Raw genomic sequence first — 20586 nt, forward strand, 5'->3', positions numbered from 1 at the left:
TAGTTTATCTTTCACAGCATAATGAAATATACTTTTATCATTAGAGTCAAGTAGAATCTTATTAAGACTTGCCGTGCAAGGTAACTCCAGGAGAAAAAAACGTCTGTCGCCCTTGACAACCACGTGCATGTTTGCTTTATGTAATGCAACGGAAACTTTTAATTGGCAGTGTTAAATTCTCTGAAGTTAATTTCACATCACCTTGACGTTAAGCTAACAAGCAGACAGGGTCACTCCTGGCTTTTAAACTCTGTTGTCTGGATCATTTAAATAGTATCATATCCAAGAATATGAGTGGCAGAGAATTTAAAGCAAAATAATAGTGAGGGCTCAGATTTTCTCCTTGGGGGGAAAAAGAGAGAGAGAGAGAGAGAGAGAGAGAGAAATTTTTATTTTCCTCTCCCTTTAAACTGCTCTGGAAAAAGCGGGTTACATTTTCTTTTATTGGAGAGAGAGATCAGTATGGGTTTTATGCCAGAGGCCATTTTAATACATGAATGATTTGTAGGTAAATTTATTGTAGCCAATGGGTGCAGTCAACTGTGTAATAGAAATATTGTCAAAAAGCCGGGATTATTATTTAAATAAGTGCAGTGTTAAATTTGATTACATACTTTTTTAAGCTAATAAAACATTTCATTGCTCACAAACTATTTCCCATAGTCCCATTTAGTCAGAAAACATAAATTAAGTGAGGCTCTGCATAGAAAATTACCCAGGCTTTGTGAGGGTCGAAGCATGCAAGAAAGAGTTGGCAGTCACACAATTTAAAGACGAAAGGATATAAAGGGGTTGGCAGACTCCTATAGAGGCTGGTGGGGACACTTTTATCCTTGAAGAATTAGGGAAAATGACAGCCCAGGGGAGAGTGTGTTTGAGATGGCTCCTAAGGGTCTGGGATTTTAGGAAACCCAAAAGTGAGGCAGGGTGAGGACCCCTTCTTTATTTTATGTAGAGAAAAAAAATGCTGGATTGAAAAAGCGCTGTTCACTTTGGACCTAGGGTCTTTCCAGAAACATTAGCCAGTTGGTTGTTAACAAAAAAAAAAAGTAATTGTTTTTGTTTTAAATAAATCAAAATCAAGCCCTCGGATGCCAACGTGGGACTGTGACATTTTAAATTGTGCTATTTACGGAGCTTATCCTGTGACAGGTCTTCATTTCCACCAAATGTCAAGGATCAGTGCCTTGCATTCATTTTAATGAAATATTGTGCTGATAAGGGTTATGAATGCCAAGTTTAAGCTGTAAATTACTAAATGTCGGGCTGCTTTCTGCTTTGTGAATTCGCCAGGGAGCAAGCTAATGAAGGTTTCTCTCTCGCTTCCTCTTTACAGTTGGGGATTCACGGTTATGCCTTTGCAATCACAAATAATGGATATATCCTGACACATCCAGAACTCAGGCCTCTGGTAAGAGAAATACTCGTGTCTGCATTTCTCCCTTTTGTGATTTTACGAGACTTTCTTCAGTTCTACGATGATGGTGCTTTACGGCAATTTTCCCTTTAAAACTACTCGATTCATAATATTGTAAAGGTTAATAGTTTATAACTAGTATTTTGACACATGTCAATAACGTAGGATAAGTATTTTCCCTATTATCTTTTTATCTATAAAGCCACATCTATCTAAGTGCATTTATGTATTTATTTCAATAATGATCTGTGAATATCTGGAAATTTTTGTTTAACCCTAGACAGCTTGAAATCCATTATTATAGGTACTCTTTATACAATAAATGGACTCTCATACTCAAGCCTCAGACCCACTATTATAAGTCGCACTTAATACAACAAATTGGACCTCAGGATTCCTAAAAGTTCATTCCAAATTACATTGTTTAAACCCAATGCCTCATTCATAGAAGCTATTTAACACCTTTTGTGTTGAAAGCAAGATGTTCTCCATTTCCTTCCTAAGTTATCGTGCCTAGTAGCATTGTTTGGTGACCTGGTATATAAACCACTTTCTTTCTCTCACATCTTTTTCAGTTTCTCTGAGAGCAGGGTTAGGCCAAATTTAGGTTAGCCCATGGACAGCAACCCTGGTCCCTGGATAGAGGCTCCCTAGATCCCTGAATTGAAGATAGTAAAATGTCAGACAGTAGCTCAGCTTGTAGGGAAGGGGTCAGATCCACTGGCAGGATCTCCTCTGGACTCTGGAGGGACATTGGCAGCAAGGGTGCCATCGGCTTGCCATCCTGGGACTAGGTACAATGTGTTGCAAAAAGGACATCCCTCTGGTTTTGTGTATGTGTATTTAATTTTAAAGAAGATCTAAAAGTATGAAGAGTAATACAGTGAACAGTGATTTAAAGAAGGTGTGAGTCATTTTCTTTAGCAAAGACACATACACGCATGTTCATAAATGCACACATACTGTTCATCCCACGTCTTTCCCCCTTTCATCAGAATTAGAAAATAGCAGCAGAGCCTGCTATGCAAATATCTGTTGGCAAAGTGTTCTGGGGACCAATGCGCTTCTCGCTTGCATCATTGTTTAGAAACAGTTCATGTGAGAGCTCCATCATCATCCAACTTTGCTCTAATCGCGCTGGTATTAATGGAGTCATGACCACATCATGTGGATCCCATATGCATGCTTCTCGACGGGTCTTATGGTAACATTTAATTGCAACAGTCTTTTTTTTTTTTTATCAGAAAAAGACTGAATTAACTCCTTAGCTCATTTCAAATGTAACTTAGAATTATTAAAAAGTCTGATGGAAAGGACCGACGATTTTTAAATCACATATAAATCTAAAGTCATATTTGTATCTAAACAGCTTGGTACATGACCCATGTCTAGGCTGCCTTTTTGGGGTTGTTTAGGAGTTACGTGTTTGGTGAGCTAAGCATGGGCTCCCAGGCTTTTAAACTCTAAGTTGGAATGAAACCGAGTTAAAGAAATAATCAAACCTGAAGCTTCTCCAGTGAAGAATTGACTTCCTATTTATTGTCTTTTAAAGAGGGAATGAAATGGAACCAGATGTCAGAAGTCACCCAGGTAGCTCCCTCTCTCTGCAGCAATGGAAATGGTCGGCTGCCCCCTGCACGGCCTATTCACACTGTCTGTCTAGTCTTTGTATCTCCATCTTCTGGTCATGAAGCAAATGGCTTTTTATCGCTAGACCAGCTGGTTTGCTTTCCAGAGTTGTGACGACTAAGGGGATTCTGAAAGGTCCCTTAAAAAGCAGGCCATTCAACTGATACTATTCATCTCTTGATAGTAGAAATGCACATTCAAGTCATTTCAGTTCTTATTACTGTTCATACACTGACCTGAGTGGCTTCACCAAAAATGATACCCAGGGTCAAGGTGCCATATATGGGGAGGGGAGGCCCAAGAAAATGCCCCACATCTCACTAGTGAGATGACAGGATGAACCTGTTGCAGTTGATCCATGACAAGAAGATAAGGAATGGCCAGGCCAATGGACCATCTATCCCATTCATCTGGACCCTCTCTACTCTGAGCCACCAGGTGTTTAGGGAGAGATATCAGCCACAGGGATTATATGAATTAGCCCACTTGAATATGATCAATAAGTGTAATTTGACTCTGTTCCAAGTTTTGCATCTTCCTCTTAAGCAAAAGACTTTAGCAAAGTGGAAGGAACTCAACTTTAATGTCACATTGGTCATCCTTAATCTCTAGTTCTGATATATCCCCGCTCTATGACTTCAGGCAAGTTACACAGTCTCTCTGAGCATCATTTGTCCCTGATAAACCTGCCATAATCAGAATGTATGTTTCATTGCTTGGTTATTAGAATAAATGGAATAATGCAAGCCAAGAATCTGGGGTAGCAAAGCAGACCCCAAGACACCTCGGGGTCAGTGGCGGTTATTCGGGCACGTTGTGTGTGTGTTATCCTGGTTGTATTGAACGGTATTCAGTCACTCTAAAGCTTGGGAGGACGTGGTGGTGAAGGATGCTTAGGGAACCTCTAAAGGACACATTTGGATTTTTCAGTTGGTGTAGAGTGCTATAATAAGCGTTGGCAAGGGCCTCATGGGTATGTGTGCATATACACATGTGTGTAGATACAGAGTCTCTAGAGTCACATGGTTTGCCCTAAGCAAATAATCTTGGTCTTTTGTGACTATGTCTAAGCCTGGCTTTCCCATATCTCTGTCTCAGGTGTGGTTCTATAATAATCTTGGCCCACTCCGGTCCACTAATAGACATCTGTACTATGATGCTCCATGGGAGCCTTGCTATGTGAAGAAACAATTGGTTTTTTTGTTTATTTGTTTGTTTGTTTTAGAATAATTAGAATAGCCATAGAAACTGAAGAATAATGTTGATGCTTAAGGGTCAGTTTGCACTGGGCACAGTGACCCATGCCTATAATCCCAGTGACGGCTCAGGAGGCTGAGGCAGGAGAATCACAAGTTCAAAGCCAGCCTCAGAAAAAGCAAGGCACTAAGCACCTCAGTGAGACCCTGTCTCTAAATAAAATACAAAATAGGGCTGGGGATATAGCTCAGTGGTGGAGTGCCCCGAGTTCAATCCCCTGTAGCAAAAAAAAAAAAAAAAAAAAGACTAAGTTTGCATGGATACTCCTCCAGGTCCTAGCATGGATGGACATGCTGCTAATTTGTACCTATATTCATCACTTATTTCTACTTTCCCCCTCTTCCCTTTCTGCTAATCCACTCAGCACCTGTTAGGGACTCAGAAGATGAACAATTGAAGGGCTCCTTCAGATTCGCTGTTTTCACTGTTTTCTGGTTTGGATATGAGGTGTCCCCCAAAAGCTCATGTATGAGACAATGCAAGAAGGATTAGAGGAGAAATGATTGGGCTATGAAAGCTTTAACCCAATCAGTGAAATAATCACTTGATGGGATTAATTGAGTTGTCATTGAAGGCAGGTGGGGTACGGCTGGAGGAGGTGGGGCACTGGAGGTGTGGCTTTGGGGTATATATTTGTATTTGGACTAGTGGAGGTATCTCTCTCTGCTTCCTGATCACCATGTGAGCTGCTTCCCTCTGCCACATTCTTCCGCCATGTTGTTCAGCCTCACCTGGAGACCTGAGGAAGAAAGCCAGCTGTCTATGGACTGAGACCTCTGAAACTGTAAGCCCTTAAATAAACCTTTCCTCCTCTACAATCGTGCTGGTCATGTCCTTTCGTCACAGCAGTGAAAAAGCTGACTGGAACACACGGTCACTTTGGCTTCGTCTGGAGGGTGGTAGTACCTTCTGGGCTTCCTCTAGCAGATGATATCTACAAGGGGCATAAATCCACTGTGGCCAAACTCTGGAGCTCAGCTGTGAACAGCTAACTGCAGGCAGCTTCCCTGAGTCTCCATTCAAGTCCCGCTTGCCTCTTCCATAGCTCAGCCATATAATCGAATCCTTGCTACCAATGGACGTTCCCCTTGGTTCTGGCCGAGGCTGCCAGATTAGCACGGTGGGTGTGAGCATGGGGTTGCGGCCAGCCTGGGGAGGATGGAGCAAGCTCACTTCAAACAACTCATGTTCCCTCTCCATCTGCCACTGAAGTTGTTTCTGCCCCTGCAGCCAGAGGAAAGAAGTGGGTTTCTCTGAAGCACAATACCAATATTTTTCTAATTTGTCCAATAAAAATCTTTCCCCAAAACTTAATGTTTGGCTTGATTTCTTCCAGGATTTTCTTTCGTCTTGTATGACTTGGGTGTGAATCATGAAGTGTCTCCAAAAACAGCTCAGACATGAGAACCTTACTCAGCAGACCCACTCTGGTTTAAACCGCAAAGTTGCTCAAGGACCACTTTCCTGGGGTAACCAGCCTCTGCATAGTCCTGCTCCAACTCTTTCCCAGTCACTCTGTCCTTGCCACCAGTTTCTGACTTTCTGATAGATCCACCCGTGTCCATTCAATGAGCTATTGAATGTCCTGATGTGAGCAGTTCTGTGTTAGACTCAGGGCTGAGGCAGCTGAGCCCTTTTCTGGTGGGCTAGGAAGCCCTTCCATGAACAGGGGCTGGCACTTTTTCTCTGGATGGGGAATGGAACCTTAGCATAGCAAGTGGGATCAAAGTTACACCTCGAGGAAACTTTCTTGTATAGTTGTTTTGGTCAGCTTTTTTTTTTTTTTAATTTGTTATGTATGACAGCATAATGCATTACAATTCATAGTACACATATAGAGCAGAATTTTTTCATTTCTCTGTTCACAAAGTAGAGTCACACCATTCATGTCTTCATACATGTACTTAGGGGAACGATGTCCATCTCATTCCACCGTCTTTCCTACCCCCATTTCTCCTCCCTTCCCCTCCCTCCCCCTTTCCCCTGTGCCCTGTCTAGAGTTCATCTAATCCTCCCATGCCCCACCACCACATTATGAATCGGCATCCTTAAATCAGAGAGAACATTTGGCATTTGGTTTTGGGGATTGGCTAACTTTACCTAGCATGATATTCTCGAACTCCATCCATTTACCTGCAAATGCCATGATTTTATTCTCTTTTCATGCTGAATAATATTCCATTGTGTATATATGCCAGAGTTTCCCTACCCATTCATCCACTGAAGGGCATCTAGGTTAGTTCCATAGTTTAGCTATTGTGAATTGTGCTGCTATAAAAAAAAAAAAAAATCCCCTGTAGTATGCTGTTTTTAAGTTCCTTTGGGTATAGACTCAAGAGTGGGATAGCTGGGTCAAATGGTGGTTCCATTCCCAGTTTTCCAAGGAATCTCCATACTGCTTTCCATATTGGCTGCACCAATTTGCAGTCCCACCAGCAATGTATGAGTGTGCCTTTTCCCCCCACATCCTCGCCAACACACATTATTGTTTGTAGTCTGAATAGCTGCATTCTGAATGGAGTGAGATGAAATCTTAGAGTAGTTTTGATCTGTATTTCAAAAATATGGAACGCTTCAGGAATTTGTGTGTCATCCTTGCATGGGGGCCATGCTAATCTTCTCTGAATCGTTCAAATTTTAGCATAACGTGCTTCTGAAGCGAACACTTAGCTTTTTTGCTGCTGTGACTAACAGGATCTGACCAGCACAATTAGAGAGGAGAAAAGGTTCATTTGAGGGCTCACAATTTCAGGGGTCTTAGACCATAGAAGGCCGGTTCCATTCCTCAGGGCTCTTGAGGTGAGGCTGAACATTATGGCAGGACAGTGTGATGGAGGGTGGCAGCTCACATCATGGTCAGGAAGCAGAGAGAGAGAGACTCCACTTGCCAGATAACATGCCCAAATTCCCACCTCCTCCAGCCACCCCCTATTACTTCAGTTATCCCTTAGTTAATCCCTATTAAGGGATTAAATCACTGATTGGGTTAAGACTCTTACTGCCCAATCATTTCTTCTCTGAACCTTCTTGCATTGTCTCACACATGAACTTTTGGGGGACACCTCACATCCAAACCATTAACAGTAGTTATGACGCACCTGGAAATTTTTTCTTCATCTGTACCATTCTCTAACAGTCAGGCTAAAGATATTTCAGGGTATGGTGACTGTGTACACCTCATTTTCTTGGTCTTTGTTTATCCTTCATCTTTTGGAGCGTTATGAGTTTTTCAAAGAGCCCTGAATGTGTCTTTTTCTTTTGCCCAACGGGGCCTGGGGAAGTGGTGGGGAGGACTAGGAAGGTGCCACTTTTATCATGACCTACATTTTTGTTTGTTTGATGTTCTATCTGCCCCTCCCTTTTACAACAAAAAGACATCTACGTTGAGGTCTTTCCCAATAAGGAGGCCAGAAATGTGGACCTGGTCAAACTCCCCAGGAGAATACAAAGCAGATTCCCTTCCAGCTGTCACGGGGTTCCACTGGGATCCTTGGACAGTCAAAATCTAGGACTCATTTCCACAAAGCCCACATTGAAATCTGCCCAAAGCTGTCTTCTCTGTGCCTGCAAGCCCAGGAGACGGCGAAAGATGCTGGAGGGATTCCATTTGAAATGAAAGTCTGACAGTCACATGGGCCACTGTGTGATGAGATGGGAGGTGGCAATGACAGCGAGGGGATTTATAGTCCTTCCTTTGACATTCATTGAGTGTTCACTTTGCTCTGGGCCTGGGCAGGCTGCCCACAGAGGTTATATAGATGTGCCCCCAAAGAAGTAAAAAACGAAAGGAATGCATAAGATAAGAGTTTAAGAGTTTAAGGAGATGCAGTTTTGTTTTTTTTTCGTCACTGCTGTGGATCTTGTTATGTTTTTCAAACCTTCCTTGACCCCTTTTCATGGGACAGCCACTGAGTGTTGTCCGTATTTTAATGCTTTGCGTCATTAACTAATGGAAACCTAGGTTGCAGGTGCCTCAGAAAAGTCCAGCGGCTCAGGGAAGGACAGAGGGAAGGGAGGCATGGGAGGAGCCCCATCTAGGAGGCAGCTCAGATAACTGTGAGTGCCAAGCTAAGGACCTGGGGTGCTCCAAGCAAGGTCAGTATGTTACAGACAGGAAGCCGAAGCACAGAATGAAAATGTGACCTCTATAAATCCCACAGCTGTAAAATACCAGAACCAGGAGCCCTCACCCAGATCAGTTGAGACATCTTAAATTCACTCTGCTATGCTGGCTCTTTAGAAAGTGGGAAGGAGAGTGGTGGAAGGGTGGGGGCCACCCAGATGCCTGGTCTGTGCAGCCATATGGCTGAGGACCAGGACAATCCTGGGATGGTTATAGTTAGAATCTGTCTAGACTTAGCACTGTCCAGTGAGAACACAGTGGAAGCCACAAACTTGAGCTGCCTGTGTAATTTAAAAATTTCCTAGTAGCCACATCTAAAAGAGTAAAAAAAACAAAACAAAAAAAAAACAACAAAAAAAAAAACAGGTGAAATTGAGTTTAAGAATATATTTTATTCTGTATAAAATATTGGTGTACAAAATATTGGTCTTCAAAATATAATCAATATACAAATTATTAATATGATATTTTACTCTTTTTTTGTGTGTACCAAATATTGAACCCAGAGACATTTAACCGGTAAACTACATCTCCAGACCTTTTTCATAGTTTATTTAGAGATGGTGTCTCGCCAAGTTGCTGAGGCTGGCTTTGAACTCGCTATCCTCCTGCCTCAGCCTCCCGAGCTACTGGGATTACAGGTATGCACCATGCCTGACTGATATTTTGCATTCCTTTCATACCAATCTTTGAAGTCTGGTGGAAATACAACACATCAACTCAGACTAGTATTTCAGGTTCTCAGGTGCCACATGTGGCTGTGCTCTATGTAAGGGACAACACAGATCTAGATTGTGACCAGACACTTTGGATCTTTCTAGATAAAATAGATAACAGGACCTCTTTTTCCTTAGAGTGTAGTAGGATAAACTCTACTAACACCACTGCTGCCCCGTCACTTATGTTATCCCGGAAGTCTGTACTAATAGTCTGTGGTCAGTCAACCTCCTCCTCTGTGGCTACTGCCCCCTTCCATGCTGTGGCCTCTCCAGCCCCAAGGGATAGAATGAGAGGTTGTCTCCAATTGAAGTGAAACTGGTTTCCTGATCAAGGCAGATGGGCTTCCAAGTTTGACTGGGAAGCTCGGGCCACTTCAGTCATGTGGGTTCTCTTATAAAACAGATCCGTCTTTTTTTTTTTTTTGGTACAGGGGATTGAACCCAAGGATGTTTAACCACTAAGCCACATTCCCCAACCTTTTTTGGCATTTTTATTTAGAGACAGGGTCTCCCCAAGTTGCTTAGGACTTTGCTAAGCTGCTAAGGTTGGCTTTGAAATTGCGATCTTCTTGCCTCAGCCTCTGAGGCCTCTGGGATTACAGGCGTGCACCACCACTCCTGGCCAGGTTCAACTCCTAAACAAACTGGACCTCAGAGGCCAACAGGTGGGAAGCATTAGCCAGGGGAAGTCTGAGTTCTCAAGTCCTCTAGATCAGGATCCTCAGACATCAAAGCCATGTCTGACGTTCTGGAAAATTCAAGCGAACTCTCTAACGAGGCCATTATCTGCAGATAATGGTGTCATCTTCCGAACCCATTGGAGCATCTACCTATGCTTCTGCTGTTCCAGCCACCACTGACCCTTCTCTACATCACTCCTTGATTGCCCCTATATATTAATTCTACTTCTTTGTTCTTGTACATATCGTTGATCTTTGTTTTTCTGTGCCCCATTTGCTACATTGGTTATAGATGGGCCCTGTAGAAGATTATCAAATACATTGATTGACACATGGACATGCTAATCAATGGAAATATACTCATACCATGCTTCAGTCCTCTCATGTGGCACTAAGTTCACATTCCCATGGGTCTATGTAAATATCTGTTGAATCATAATCAGAGACTGCTTATCAAACACCAATAGGAATTTAAAAGGTAGGGGCACTGTCTGAATTCTTGCCTAATCAAGGTGACTTAGTTTGAACAGTGGGTCATGTTAACAGATTCTATATAATTCACCCCCCCCAATTTTTTTTTTTTTTTTTTTTTAGATTTGAGGTCTGAATGGGATCTTTGTATAATTATGATATCCTCCACGGTGGCCCTTTTGTCCCCTTTCTCAGCTGTCTCCTGCTTCGAATACTTGTGCTGGCTCTCCTCTAGAAGATGCACCATGACTGCATTTTGCTTGTCTTTTCCCAGCTCAATTGTCACCTTAGAGTAGCGATGCTCTATCCTCATCACCCTCTGGCATGTCCCCTGCTGTAATTTCCTTGGGTCACTCATCACTCCTAGGTGCTTAACTTCTCCCTGTTACACGCTGTGGGACTTCACTATGCAAAGCGGGTAGTCAGTAAATACTAGAATTATGTCAATGGTGTTTACTGGACCTGACGATTAGAGCCTGGGTGCCAAGTTCCTCCAATACATAAGAGGTGCAGGTGCCACACATTCTTTCATCGAAGATATATGGAGCTCTTGCTATGTCAGGGGCACCTTTCTTTCTGTCCCCCTCCCCGCCTGCCACCCTCCTGCTTGCCTGCAAACATTCATCAGGTGGTTCCTTGCCTCAAGCACCGTGCTAGCTAACAGAGACCTACAGGCAGGTAGAGGAAGTCTCTGTTTAAAAGAAGCTCATTGCACAAAGCCAGCCTTCCCCGAGGTGGGCCAGGAAGAGCAGTGGTCTCACCGAAGAAGCATCTGCCATTCTCAAGGAAGGGTGCCCAGAAACACAGGAGGCTTCCCAGGGAAGGTGGAGGAGGGCTGCTCGGGCCATCTACTTTGGAGATGTGTCTTCTCATTCATCAAAGATTCCACACTCTTACTTACCTAGGACTGTGGACCTCAGATGGGACCAGGTACACTTTGTCTCTTGTCTCAGAACCATGTGTTCCGCATTCTGTCAGGGAGTATGGGGTGGGACCTGATGCCAGAGGTTCCCAATTACTGGAATCCCTTCTCGGCCTCCTCGCCCTCAGCTCTCAGGTTGCTAATGAACTGAAAGAAACTGCCCAGTAGGTGGCGCACAGGTACCGCCACGCACGGGTCCCGGGCAGCCAGCCGGCGACTGGCCAGCCCTCATGCAGCCTCTGAACTGCCCAGGTGACCCTGCCTAGGTCTGATCTGAATCCATCCCGTTGTTTAAAAAGAATTAAGTGATATTTAATAAGTGTATCTTTCAGGGGAGTGTGTTCGCTGAGGAAAAATAAATAAGATGGTGTGACCCCATTGGAATGAGCCTGTAAATTTTAAAATACGTCATTTAGCCAAGAGCCCTGAATGCAGCCTTCTTGCTGAAATTGTTGACAGCACTGTGTGAACTGCCCAGTTTGGACCCTTGAGTGACAGCATGTCAGCTCTGGGAAGGGAAGTGACACCTCCTGTTCTTGAGGACTAGGGAAGTCAGTAGGTGCTTGGAATTCTGTCGGCAGTATGTATGTTGGGTTCTGCAAACCTCAGAAAGCCATGCCTCTGTGTTTTGTAAGGAGGTGTGTGCTTGGACTCTCTGGGAATAACAGATGGACTAGGAGAGCCAGTTCCGTTCATTCAGTGTACTTTACTGATATCCTCTGGGTGCTGGACATGGTGTGTAGGGGATCAGCAATGACAATGCATTTGCTACCCATGGTGTTAAGGGACTGGCTCTGTGCTGAGCACCCTACCATGCTATGTCTTGTATGTTGTCATAGCATCCTGTACGTGAGTGAGTGCTTATCTGGTCCATAGACAATATGTTTTTTAATTAAATTAAATAGGTATATGTATAAAGGAAGGGGCAGAAAAGGTACCTGATGCTTTAGTCAATGAATGTGTTTGTCATAAAGTAGATGTGGGCCATTCTTCACCAAAAAAAAAAAAAAAAAAAGAAAGAAAGAAAGAAAGACATTGACAAAGTGGTTTTACATGTAATTTAACTTATTAACTTATTCAGTGGAAAGAAGTTGCCCCAGTTCTGAGTTCTCAGGCTCTCCGAGGACGTGCCTCTGAGGTGGGGGCCTCCCTCAGCCTCTGCAAACCTCTCCCCTTGCTCCTGGATCCTGATCTGCATGCAACCTGGGGTGCAGCTCCTCAGTCTGACTGTGGGCAGGGTTTGTGGGGACACCCACAAGAAATGGAGAGAGGATGAGGGTTAGGACATGTGTTCATCCTCCTGTCCTCGGGGACAGGCTGCTCCCAACCTAAAGTCACATAAGCCTGCCTGTCTCTGTGGCCTTCTTGCTCTGGTTCACGCATCTGCCCCTCCTCTGTCCCTTCCTGCAGAGTGGGAGAAAAGGTCCCCACTGCGTCCAGCTTCGGGGTACTGCACCATTTTTGTAGTTTTCTGCCTCCTACCCATAACTTCACGTTGGCTTCTTTCTTAAATCCTCCTCAATTAACCAGCTTGACTGTGCCATGAACTTCCTGCTGGGGTTCGGACTAAAACCAAGGTAGGAGGAGACGGGAGGTTTATTTCTCTTCAGTCATTACTCTGCCAGGAAAGGAAGAGAGCACGGAGAAAGAAAGAAGGATGGAAGGAAGGAAACGGAAAATGGAAAGAGGGAGTTCCTTTGCTTATTCATTCAATAATTCATTTATTTGCAGCCATTGTCTGAACAGTGGAGAATTTCCATATACCCTTCCAACCCATTCCTCTTTTGTTCAGTGATTAAGAGTTGGTATCTATGGCTTACAACAAAAACAACCTGACAGATTCAGCGACGGAATCCCACAGTCTGGGAACCACGGCTGGGCATGACTGTGATCCCTCCACTCAGGAAGCTCACAGCCCAACATCCCCAACCCACTCCTTTTCTGCAAAAATTTCTTTCCTTGTTCCCCTGCCTGGCCCTATGTCAGCCCCAGAGAAATATGCCCCTGTCCCACCAGGATTCTCACTCCAGCCTTTGAATTTGGGCTCCCTAGTACACTGCAGAACTGGTCTTTCCCCGTGCTGCAAGGAACCTGTAGATGCAGGTCAGGTTGCATTTTGCTCACTCTTGCATATCCAGGGCCTGGTGTGAAGGAGGTACAATGACAGATGAATGGGGAGAGAAGACCCACTTATAAGAAATTGAGTGCACCATGAAATACCATGTTATCAGGCTCCATGGATGGAAGTACTGGCAAGAAGTAGAATTTATAAAAGCACTTGGTGTCTAACTGTGTACCATGTGGCTTGGGAACCCTGCTGCATGCTGGTTTACCTCCTATAAGCCTGAGGTCATGACTTCTGATACAGTCTAGCATATTTGGGAACACAGACAGGGGACCTGGATGAGTAAATTGCTCATTTCCTTTTTTTTTTTTTTTTTTTTTTTGGTGTCAGGGATTGAACTCAGAGGCACTTTAGCACTGAGCCACAACCCCAGCCCTTTTTTTGTATTTTATTTTGAGACAGGGTCTCACTGAGTTGCTTAGTGCCTCACTAAGTTGCTGAGGCTGCCTTTGAACTCATGATCCTCCTGCCTCAGCCCCCTGAGACACTGGGATTACAGGTGTGCGCCACTGCACCTGTTATGTTATTCTTTTTAAGTTCATAAATAAATGGATAAATAAAAAGCATGACATACTATGGATAAGCTCTCCAAAAGGATATGAGAAAACAAAAAGTAAGAAGTGGCACTTCCTGTAGTTGAATGTTCAGGGAGAGCCCTTTCGAGGAGTGGTGGTTTCAACTGAGCCCTGAAGGATGAGAAGAAAGAAAAAAAAAATCTCTGTGCAGATTATGGAGACTGGTCCAGGGTGGGGGAACAGTTTGTGCAAAGCCCTGGGGCCTGAAGATGTTCACTATGCCAAGCGCGGGAATCTGCCCGTAGATTTAGGACAAGACCTTCAAAGAAGGAATTTTATTGACAAGCCTCTGCTCGTACTGCACTCAGCAAAGCAGTCACTGCTGATGCTCGCTCTCCCCTCCTCTCAGCCCCCACCACCCCTGCAAGTGCAGCCTGGTTCAAAGCTGCCAGCCCCTGGCTCAGGCTCTGGAGTCCCTCTTCCCAGGCATGCAGCCACCAGATGCGCCAAGGAATTAGCATCCATCCACCAAAGACTGATGAGTGCTGCCGCCTCTCAGGTGGGCTATTTCCCAGGCGTGTGACCTTCTCTGGGAGCTTTCCCGGTGGGTGGAAGCTCCAGTTGCCTGCAGTGGCAGTATGCGTGATGATGCATCCTCTCTTCTCTGCCTTCCCATCCCTGGGATGCCATGTGTCTGCAAGTCTGTCCTGGGAACCCCTCTCTGATAAAAACCTTGCACTGGCATTTGGGTCATGGGACCTGCTTCTGAGAGAGCTGGACTACTATTTCTCTGCAAAATGGTTTGCTCTAGACTAGGCTTTCAAACAGCCGTGAGTGCACCCACATAGACATTGACTTTAACATGATGGCATCAGGCTCACTTTCCCTTCAGTTTCCGGCCCCTGCGTGTGCATCTCTGTCACACTGGGCTGCTCGGAGGAGAATCCACATCTGTGCTGAGGACCACCGGGAAGCATGGCTTTCTGCTGTTCTTGATCCAGAGTAGGCGTTTTGCAAGGATGTTTGGTTTAGAGATAGGAATACTCTGTCGCTTTATTGTTTGGCGAAAGGATTGGATGAGAACAGCTTTCCTTTTCTCTGGACCCACTCTGACCCCTTGTTTTACTAGATTAATTTCATATCTAGAATGCCCCATCTTGGATGATGAATTAGCAATAAAAAGCTCATCAAAATGTAATTACAGGCAATGTGTTGAATAATGATCTCTTAAAAATTCCTATAGATTTGTCGGCACCTCCCCTCCCTCCCCGCTTCGGGGAAATGAGCCTCAGCTGCTAGCTACTAGCCCGGGCTCAGGAATGCAAATCCTAACCAGACTGCGAGGCTGAGCCATGAGTGCTGGCTTCTGTCATTGCCCAGTGTCATCTCATTGATCAATTGCTTTTCTCCATGCGATGCACATCTTTATATAATTTAAAGGGCCATCGCGATGGGGGTGGGAATATACAGGAAGGGGAAGCTCAAGGCAGAATGAGACTCTTCACCTCCTCCATCTGCAGCAGGCTTTTGGGGGAGAGTTATTAATTAGAATGTTAACTACCCAGACGATAACAAGCAGACCAACAAGAGAAAACCTGAGAAGCAAGCACTAAGGTGTCTGTAACTGCAAATTCCAAGAAACTTTGCTCCTCCTTAAAATAGGAGCAAGGTGGGGTGGTGCACTCCTATCATCCCAGCAGCTTGGGAGGCTGAGAGGGGAGGATCTCGAGTTCAAAGCCAACCTTAGCAAAAGCAAGGCGCTAAGCAACTCAGTAAGACCCTATCTTTTTTTTTTTTTTTTAAAGGTTTTACTCTTTTATTTTAAAATTTATAAAAGGTTTTACTCTTGGATTTGCTTCTTTCTGAGTAATACTGTATGAGTTTATTGTATTCTCTGGGCCTCATTTTCCTCATGTGTAAAATGGCAATTCCTTTCCTATACATTTCATAGGGGGTTGATGAGTCTAATTCCAAGGAATGCAAAAAAAAAAAAAAAAAAGAGGGGACTTATTAATAACTTAATTCAGGAGCTGGGAGTGTAGCTCAGAAGTAGAGCACTTGCCTGGCATGTGGGAGGCCTGGGGTTCAATGCCCAGTACAGTAGTGAAAAAGAAAAAAAATTAAAAAGATTAATAATAATAATCAACCTACTTTTATGAGACCCTGTATACAAACTGTATCAATTGGCATCTGAAGGATTATAAATCTAAGGCCTTTATGTGCTGCTTTTTAAAAGGGTTGGGATGAACACTTGTTACAGTAAATTTCAAGAGCACAAATCATCTCATTTCCCAGGTTATTGCTCACCTCAATCACATTTGTTCAGATATTTCAGTCCAAGGAGTGTGCTTCAAATAGCTGGGGATTCAGACTGCTATACCTCCTTTCACGATTTGCTGTTTTTGTTTTTCTGATCACAGCATTTTGTTGTTGGGATTTGGAACATTGCTCTATTTGAGGGCTACAAAGCATCGTCATCAAATGAAGACAATAATCAGTTATATCAAATTAAATATCCCAAACTATAATTTATATTAATTAATTATTTTTGTTAGAAAGAAAGCTGCCTTTGTTGAAATGCACGGACTGTAAGATACAAAAGCCTTTTGTGATTGGTTCAAACTTCCTATAGAATTCCCACCAATTTCTTCACTTCCTGGAGGACAGGATAGGCTAATTCTTGGGCTTTTGCTGACCCAGCTTGTAAAACCTTCTCTAAATATTCCTTGTCCATCTTTAGTTTTTCAATTTCATTTTGAATTGGAGCAAATTTCTCAATCACAGTTTGTAGCGGGCAGTATCGATGCCTGTGCTGCGGCGGACCACCTCCTCCGTGGTGAGCTCTGTCACCGCAACATGAATCGAGACCATGTTGGAGACGCCCTCTCGGCTGGCAGGGTCGTAGGTGACCGCTGAGGTGAAGTCCGTCACAGCCTTGCGGAATTTCTGCACTATCTCCTCTGGGCTGTCTGTTATTCGGATGGTGGCCAGTTTGTCAGGGTCAGATTTTGACATTTTGGAAGAAGAGTCACGGAGGGATTTTACCTTCTTCATGGATGCTAGGTCAAAACACCAACACACATGCCAAAAAAACAAAAACAAAACCAAAAACACAAATAAATCAGCAAGACTCACTGCCAGGATCTGGAAGATATCAAGAATACCAATGACTTTTTTACCTGTCTGGTTATAAAAATAGCAAATATTCATTGTGAAAAAGTCCAGCAATTTATGTAAGTATGAAAGTAAAGATTATCTGAATTATGTAACACTGTTAACATTTTCTCCATACTTTCAGGCATCTTTTAATGCATTTGTCCACCTAAAATGTATACTCTTACCCAGATGAAATTATGCCAATCATATTGCTTTTGCTGTGTATAACTTTTAAAAAAGTATTGTTTCTTCTCCTCTCTGCTCTTCCCTATTAGTAATCATTTATTTACCCCCTGCAACCATTGCCGTTTCTACCCCCCAACCAAATAAAATACAAAGTAGGGCTGGGGATGTGGCTCAGTGGTCGAGTGCCCCTGAGTTCAATTCCTGGTAAAAGAGAGAGAGAGAAAGAGAGAGAGAGAGAGAGAGAGAGAGAGAGAGAGAGAGAGAGAGAGAGAGGAAGGAAGGAAGGAAGGAAGGAAGGAAGGAAGGAAGGAAGGAAGGAAGGAAGGAAGGAAGGGAATAGGAAATGGAGCCATAGGTCTCTAAGAGGATCTTGCTTCTGTCCAGGGAGGTGAACATGAACTAGAAGATAACCAAAGGGTCCTGTGAAATCCTACAGCTGGGGCTCACAGCAGAATATTCAATATCCCAACTGTGTGAATGCCCACACTCATTTGAATAACTGAAGAATTCAATCATTTGAATGCCAATGATTAGTCTTCTGAGTTTACATTTTTGAAAGACCTTGCATCTGAATCCCCATGAGAGCATTAAATTGCTATCTAATTAGCAGTACCAAATTATATATATTTAAAAGATAATGAAGGGTTTGAAGGCTGTTGGAATAACTGGTTATACATTTAAATGAATCACTAGAAATTTGTTAGTAATGTGTGGAGTTTCTTTTATTTCTTGCTTCCCTCTTTGAAGTTCAGGAGACCCAGCCCTCGCAGGGTTAAGTCTGGTAGCGGTAAGATAAAGGCAGATGTTTTTAATTATTGCAGCTCAAACCCCCAAATAATTATGAGCAGCTGTCATTTTTACATAATCCTGAATGATAAGACCTGAAGAATGCAAATAAAAATGTCAAGACCATGGGCTTTTGGGCAGAATAATTTTATTCCCATCATACTACAGGACTGACCACCACACCTCTTTGAGTTCTTGCTGTTATGCTCTATTCTCAGCTTCTGTTAATGCGTGATAAGCAAATATACTTCCAAACACATGTCTCAGGTGCCATTTCCACATTATGTATGGATGTTTGCCAAATCATTTAGATTATTGAGGTAAGAAAGCAGTTTGGCCACACCAGGCAGAGCGTTTGCTGAAAGTTGTTCTTGGAATGGAGTCTGCCCCTATCCTTGTCCCAGTGACCCCCTTCCTCCATTAGGTGGCATGATAGGATTATACCTGGTGGCATTTCTTTGGCCTGTAGCTATAGATTTCATTGGATTGCTTACATCTGTGCACCATCTGTCCAATGACAAAAATCTCAAATGAACTGGACTGCCAGTCCAACCCTGGGGGCTCTGAGTTTGGGTCCCAAATCCAGTGGTTTCTGTGCCTGTTTCTCCCTGGAAGGGTGAGGGGAGGCTGAGGAGCAAGCCAAGGGGATAGTTAGCATAGTCACACAGCGTTTTCCATTTGGACCTCATGATGACCAAACTAAAGTCCATCTCAAGGGACACAATTCAGAGCAGGATGAGCTGAATCCCACTCAGCAAGTACTAAATCTAGAATATCAGCTGGAAGGAAGGCTCTCTCTCTCTCTCTCTCTCTCTCTCTCTCACACACACACACACACACACACACACACACAATTCCAAATTACATCAAAAGCCCAGGAACCCCTCCGCTAAAGAATGTTCAAGGCAGATTTAAATTGAGGCAGGACTTGGCTTGGCAGAACTGTGCCTGAACAGAGAGGATTGCCCAACGAGCTCAGCTTAATTCCTCAGGGATGGGAAGTATAAACAGATAAAAAGAAGAGAGAGATCAGACCAGGGTATTTATTTAAAACACAAAACCATCAGCAAATATCACTGTCTCTCCCCATCAGAGAAATGTAGGGATTTCAGAAATGTCTTCTGAATATATCAGAATCAGTTAAGCTATTGGAATTCTCCCCGGAGGGCTCTCCTGGAGCCTCAGACTTGTTGGTGACACCCCAGAAAGAGGATCTGGAGGTGATAGGGAGATGTGACAGCATTCTCTGACACCCAGAGCTGCAGCAGGTTTGATACTCATGAGGTCTGGAGGCCCCTTACATGGAGTCCTTGCTCACCGACACTCATATATAAATGTATTATGTTCTTATATATTTAAGGGAAAGGTTCCTTTGAGAGTTGATCATTTGAAACTCAACCCTGCTCAATTCTAGGGCTATGACAGATGGCCATAGGGCATGTTGCCTTTAGGTCCTTCCTGTGGCCTCAGGACACAGCACAGGCAGGCACCTGGCAGTTCCAGAACAGTTTAACTACAGAGTAGTTTGGTCATCATGAGGTCCAAATGGAGCTGAGCTGATTCTGAGGCCTCGGAGATGTCTGGGGTCAAACCTCCGCTCAGTCACTATAAACTGTGTGATCTCAGACAAATTACTGAATCTCCCTTGGTTTCCCTCCACCGAACAAAGGACAGAAAAATGGTGCCTTACTGCAGGAGACTTTGATAAGGACTAAATGAGTAAATGCTCACAGGATGCCAAACCAGGTCAGGCACATAGTTCCTATTTTGTGCATTTCGATGAAATGAATGCATATGCTAATTGGTTCATTACTTATTCATGAGGAACAGCCTCTTTGGCCAGGCACTATCCTGGGCTCGGCAGGTCTGATGAGAAACAAGAAATAGCTTCTTTCTCCAAGATGCTCAGGAGCTAGTGTAGAAAGCAGTCAAGAAAGCCACGAATATGCACTGCTGTGGGGAGATGAAGCCACCAGGGGAGTCTGAGGAGAACGGGCCCTGGGCTGGCCCGACCTGGGCAGGCCAGAGCAGCTGATGTCTCGGCTGAGTGTAGAGGGGTCAGAGGGATTGATTGGCCTCTTGACCCTGAGATGAGGAGAAGGATGTTAAGAGCAGTTGAGGTGGCCTATGCAGAGAGGCCCAACAACAAAAATGAAGATGACATTTTTAGCAGCCAGCTCAGTTTATCTGGAGAGAGCAGTAATAGACAGGAAGTGGTGAGAGAGAGGTCAGAACAGCAAGCAGAGGCCAAGAGATGGGACTTGTGGAATTCTGGCCATCTTCCTAGAGTGCTTGAAGAACCACGAGGACTTCAGGCCAAGGGGTGATTGTGGTCTGATCTGGGTTGTAGAAGAATCTCTCTGGCTGGATGCAGGACAGTGGGCTGGAGGTCGCAGAGTTCAGGTGGGAAGCTGGGGAGATTGCTTTCCAGGGGACAGGTATCATGGAGAGTGACACCAAGCTAGTGGCAAGACTGATGTGATTCAATTTCGAGACAGTTAGAAATAGAAGCAATCAATAGATGGGGCAGTTTGCTGGGCCCCGGTTGCTCTGCTGGCCCACTGGCCCCTTCTCTGGTTATATTCACCCATCCCAGCCCT

At 44.0% G+C, this 20586-nt stretch overlaps 1 protein-coding gene and 1 non-coding gene across 2 annotated transcripts in view; one reads left to right on the forward strand and one right to left on the reverse strand.

The window, feature by feature from the left end:
- Cacna2d3 (calcium voltage-gated channel auxiliary subunit alpha2delta 3) overlaps positions 1-20586 on the forward strand; it is an 870922-nt gene that overhangs the window by 641193 nt on the left and 209143 nt on the right. The window contains exon 17 of the mRNA XM_076868261.1: positions 1337-1411. Within this exon, the coding sequence (XP_076724376.1) occupies positions 1337-1411 (75 nt within the window). The remainder of the gene's footprint in view (positions 1-1336; positions 1412-20586) is intronic.
- LOC143384548 (U6 spliceosomal RNA) lies at positions 6862-6969 on the reverse strand. Its single transcript, XR_013089359.1, has one exon. It is a non-coding gene; the product is annotated as a U6 spliceosomal RNA (small nuclear RNA).

The sequence above is a fragment of the Callospermophilus lateralis genome, chromosome 1 (genome assembly GCF_048772815.1).
Source record: "Callospermophilus lateralis isolate mCalLat2 chromosome 1, mCalLat2.hap1, whole genome shotgun sequence".
Classification (NCBI taxonomy): Eukaryota; Metazoa; Chordata; class Mammalia; order Rodentia; family Sciuridae; genus Callospermophilus; species Callospermophilus lateralis.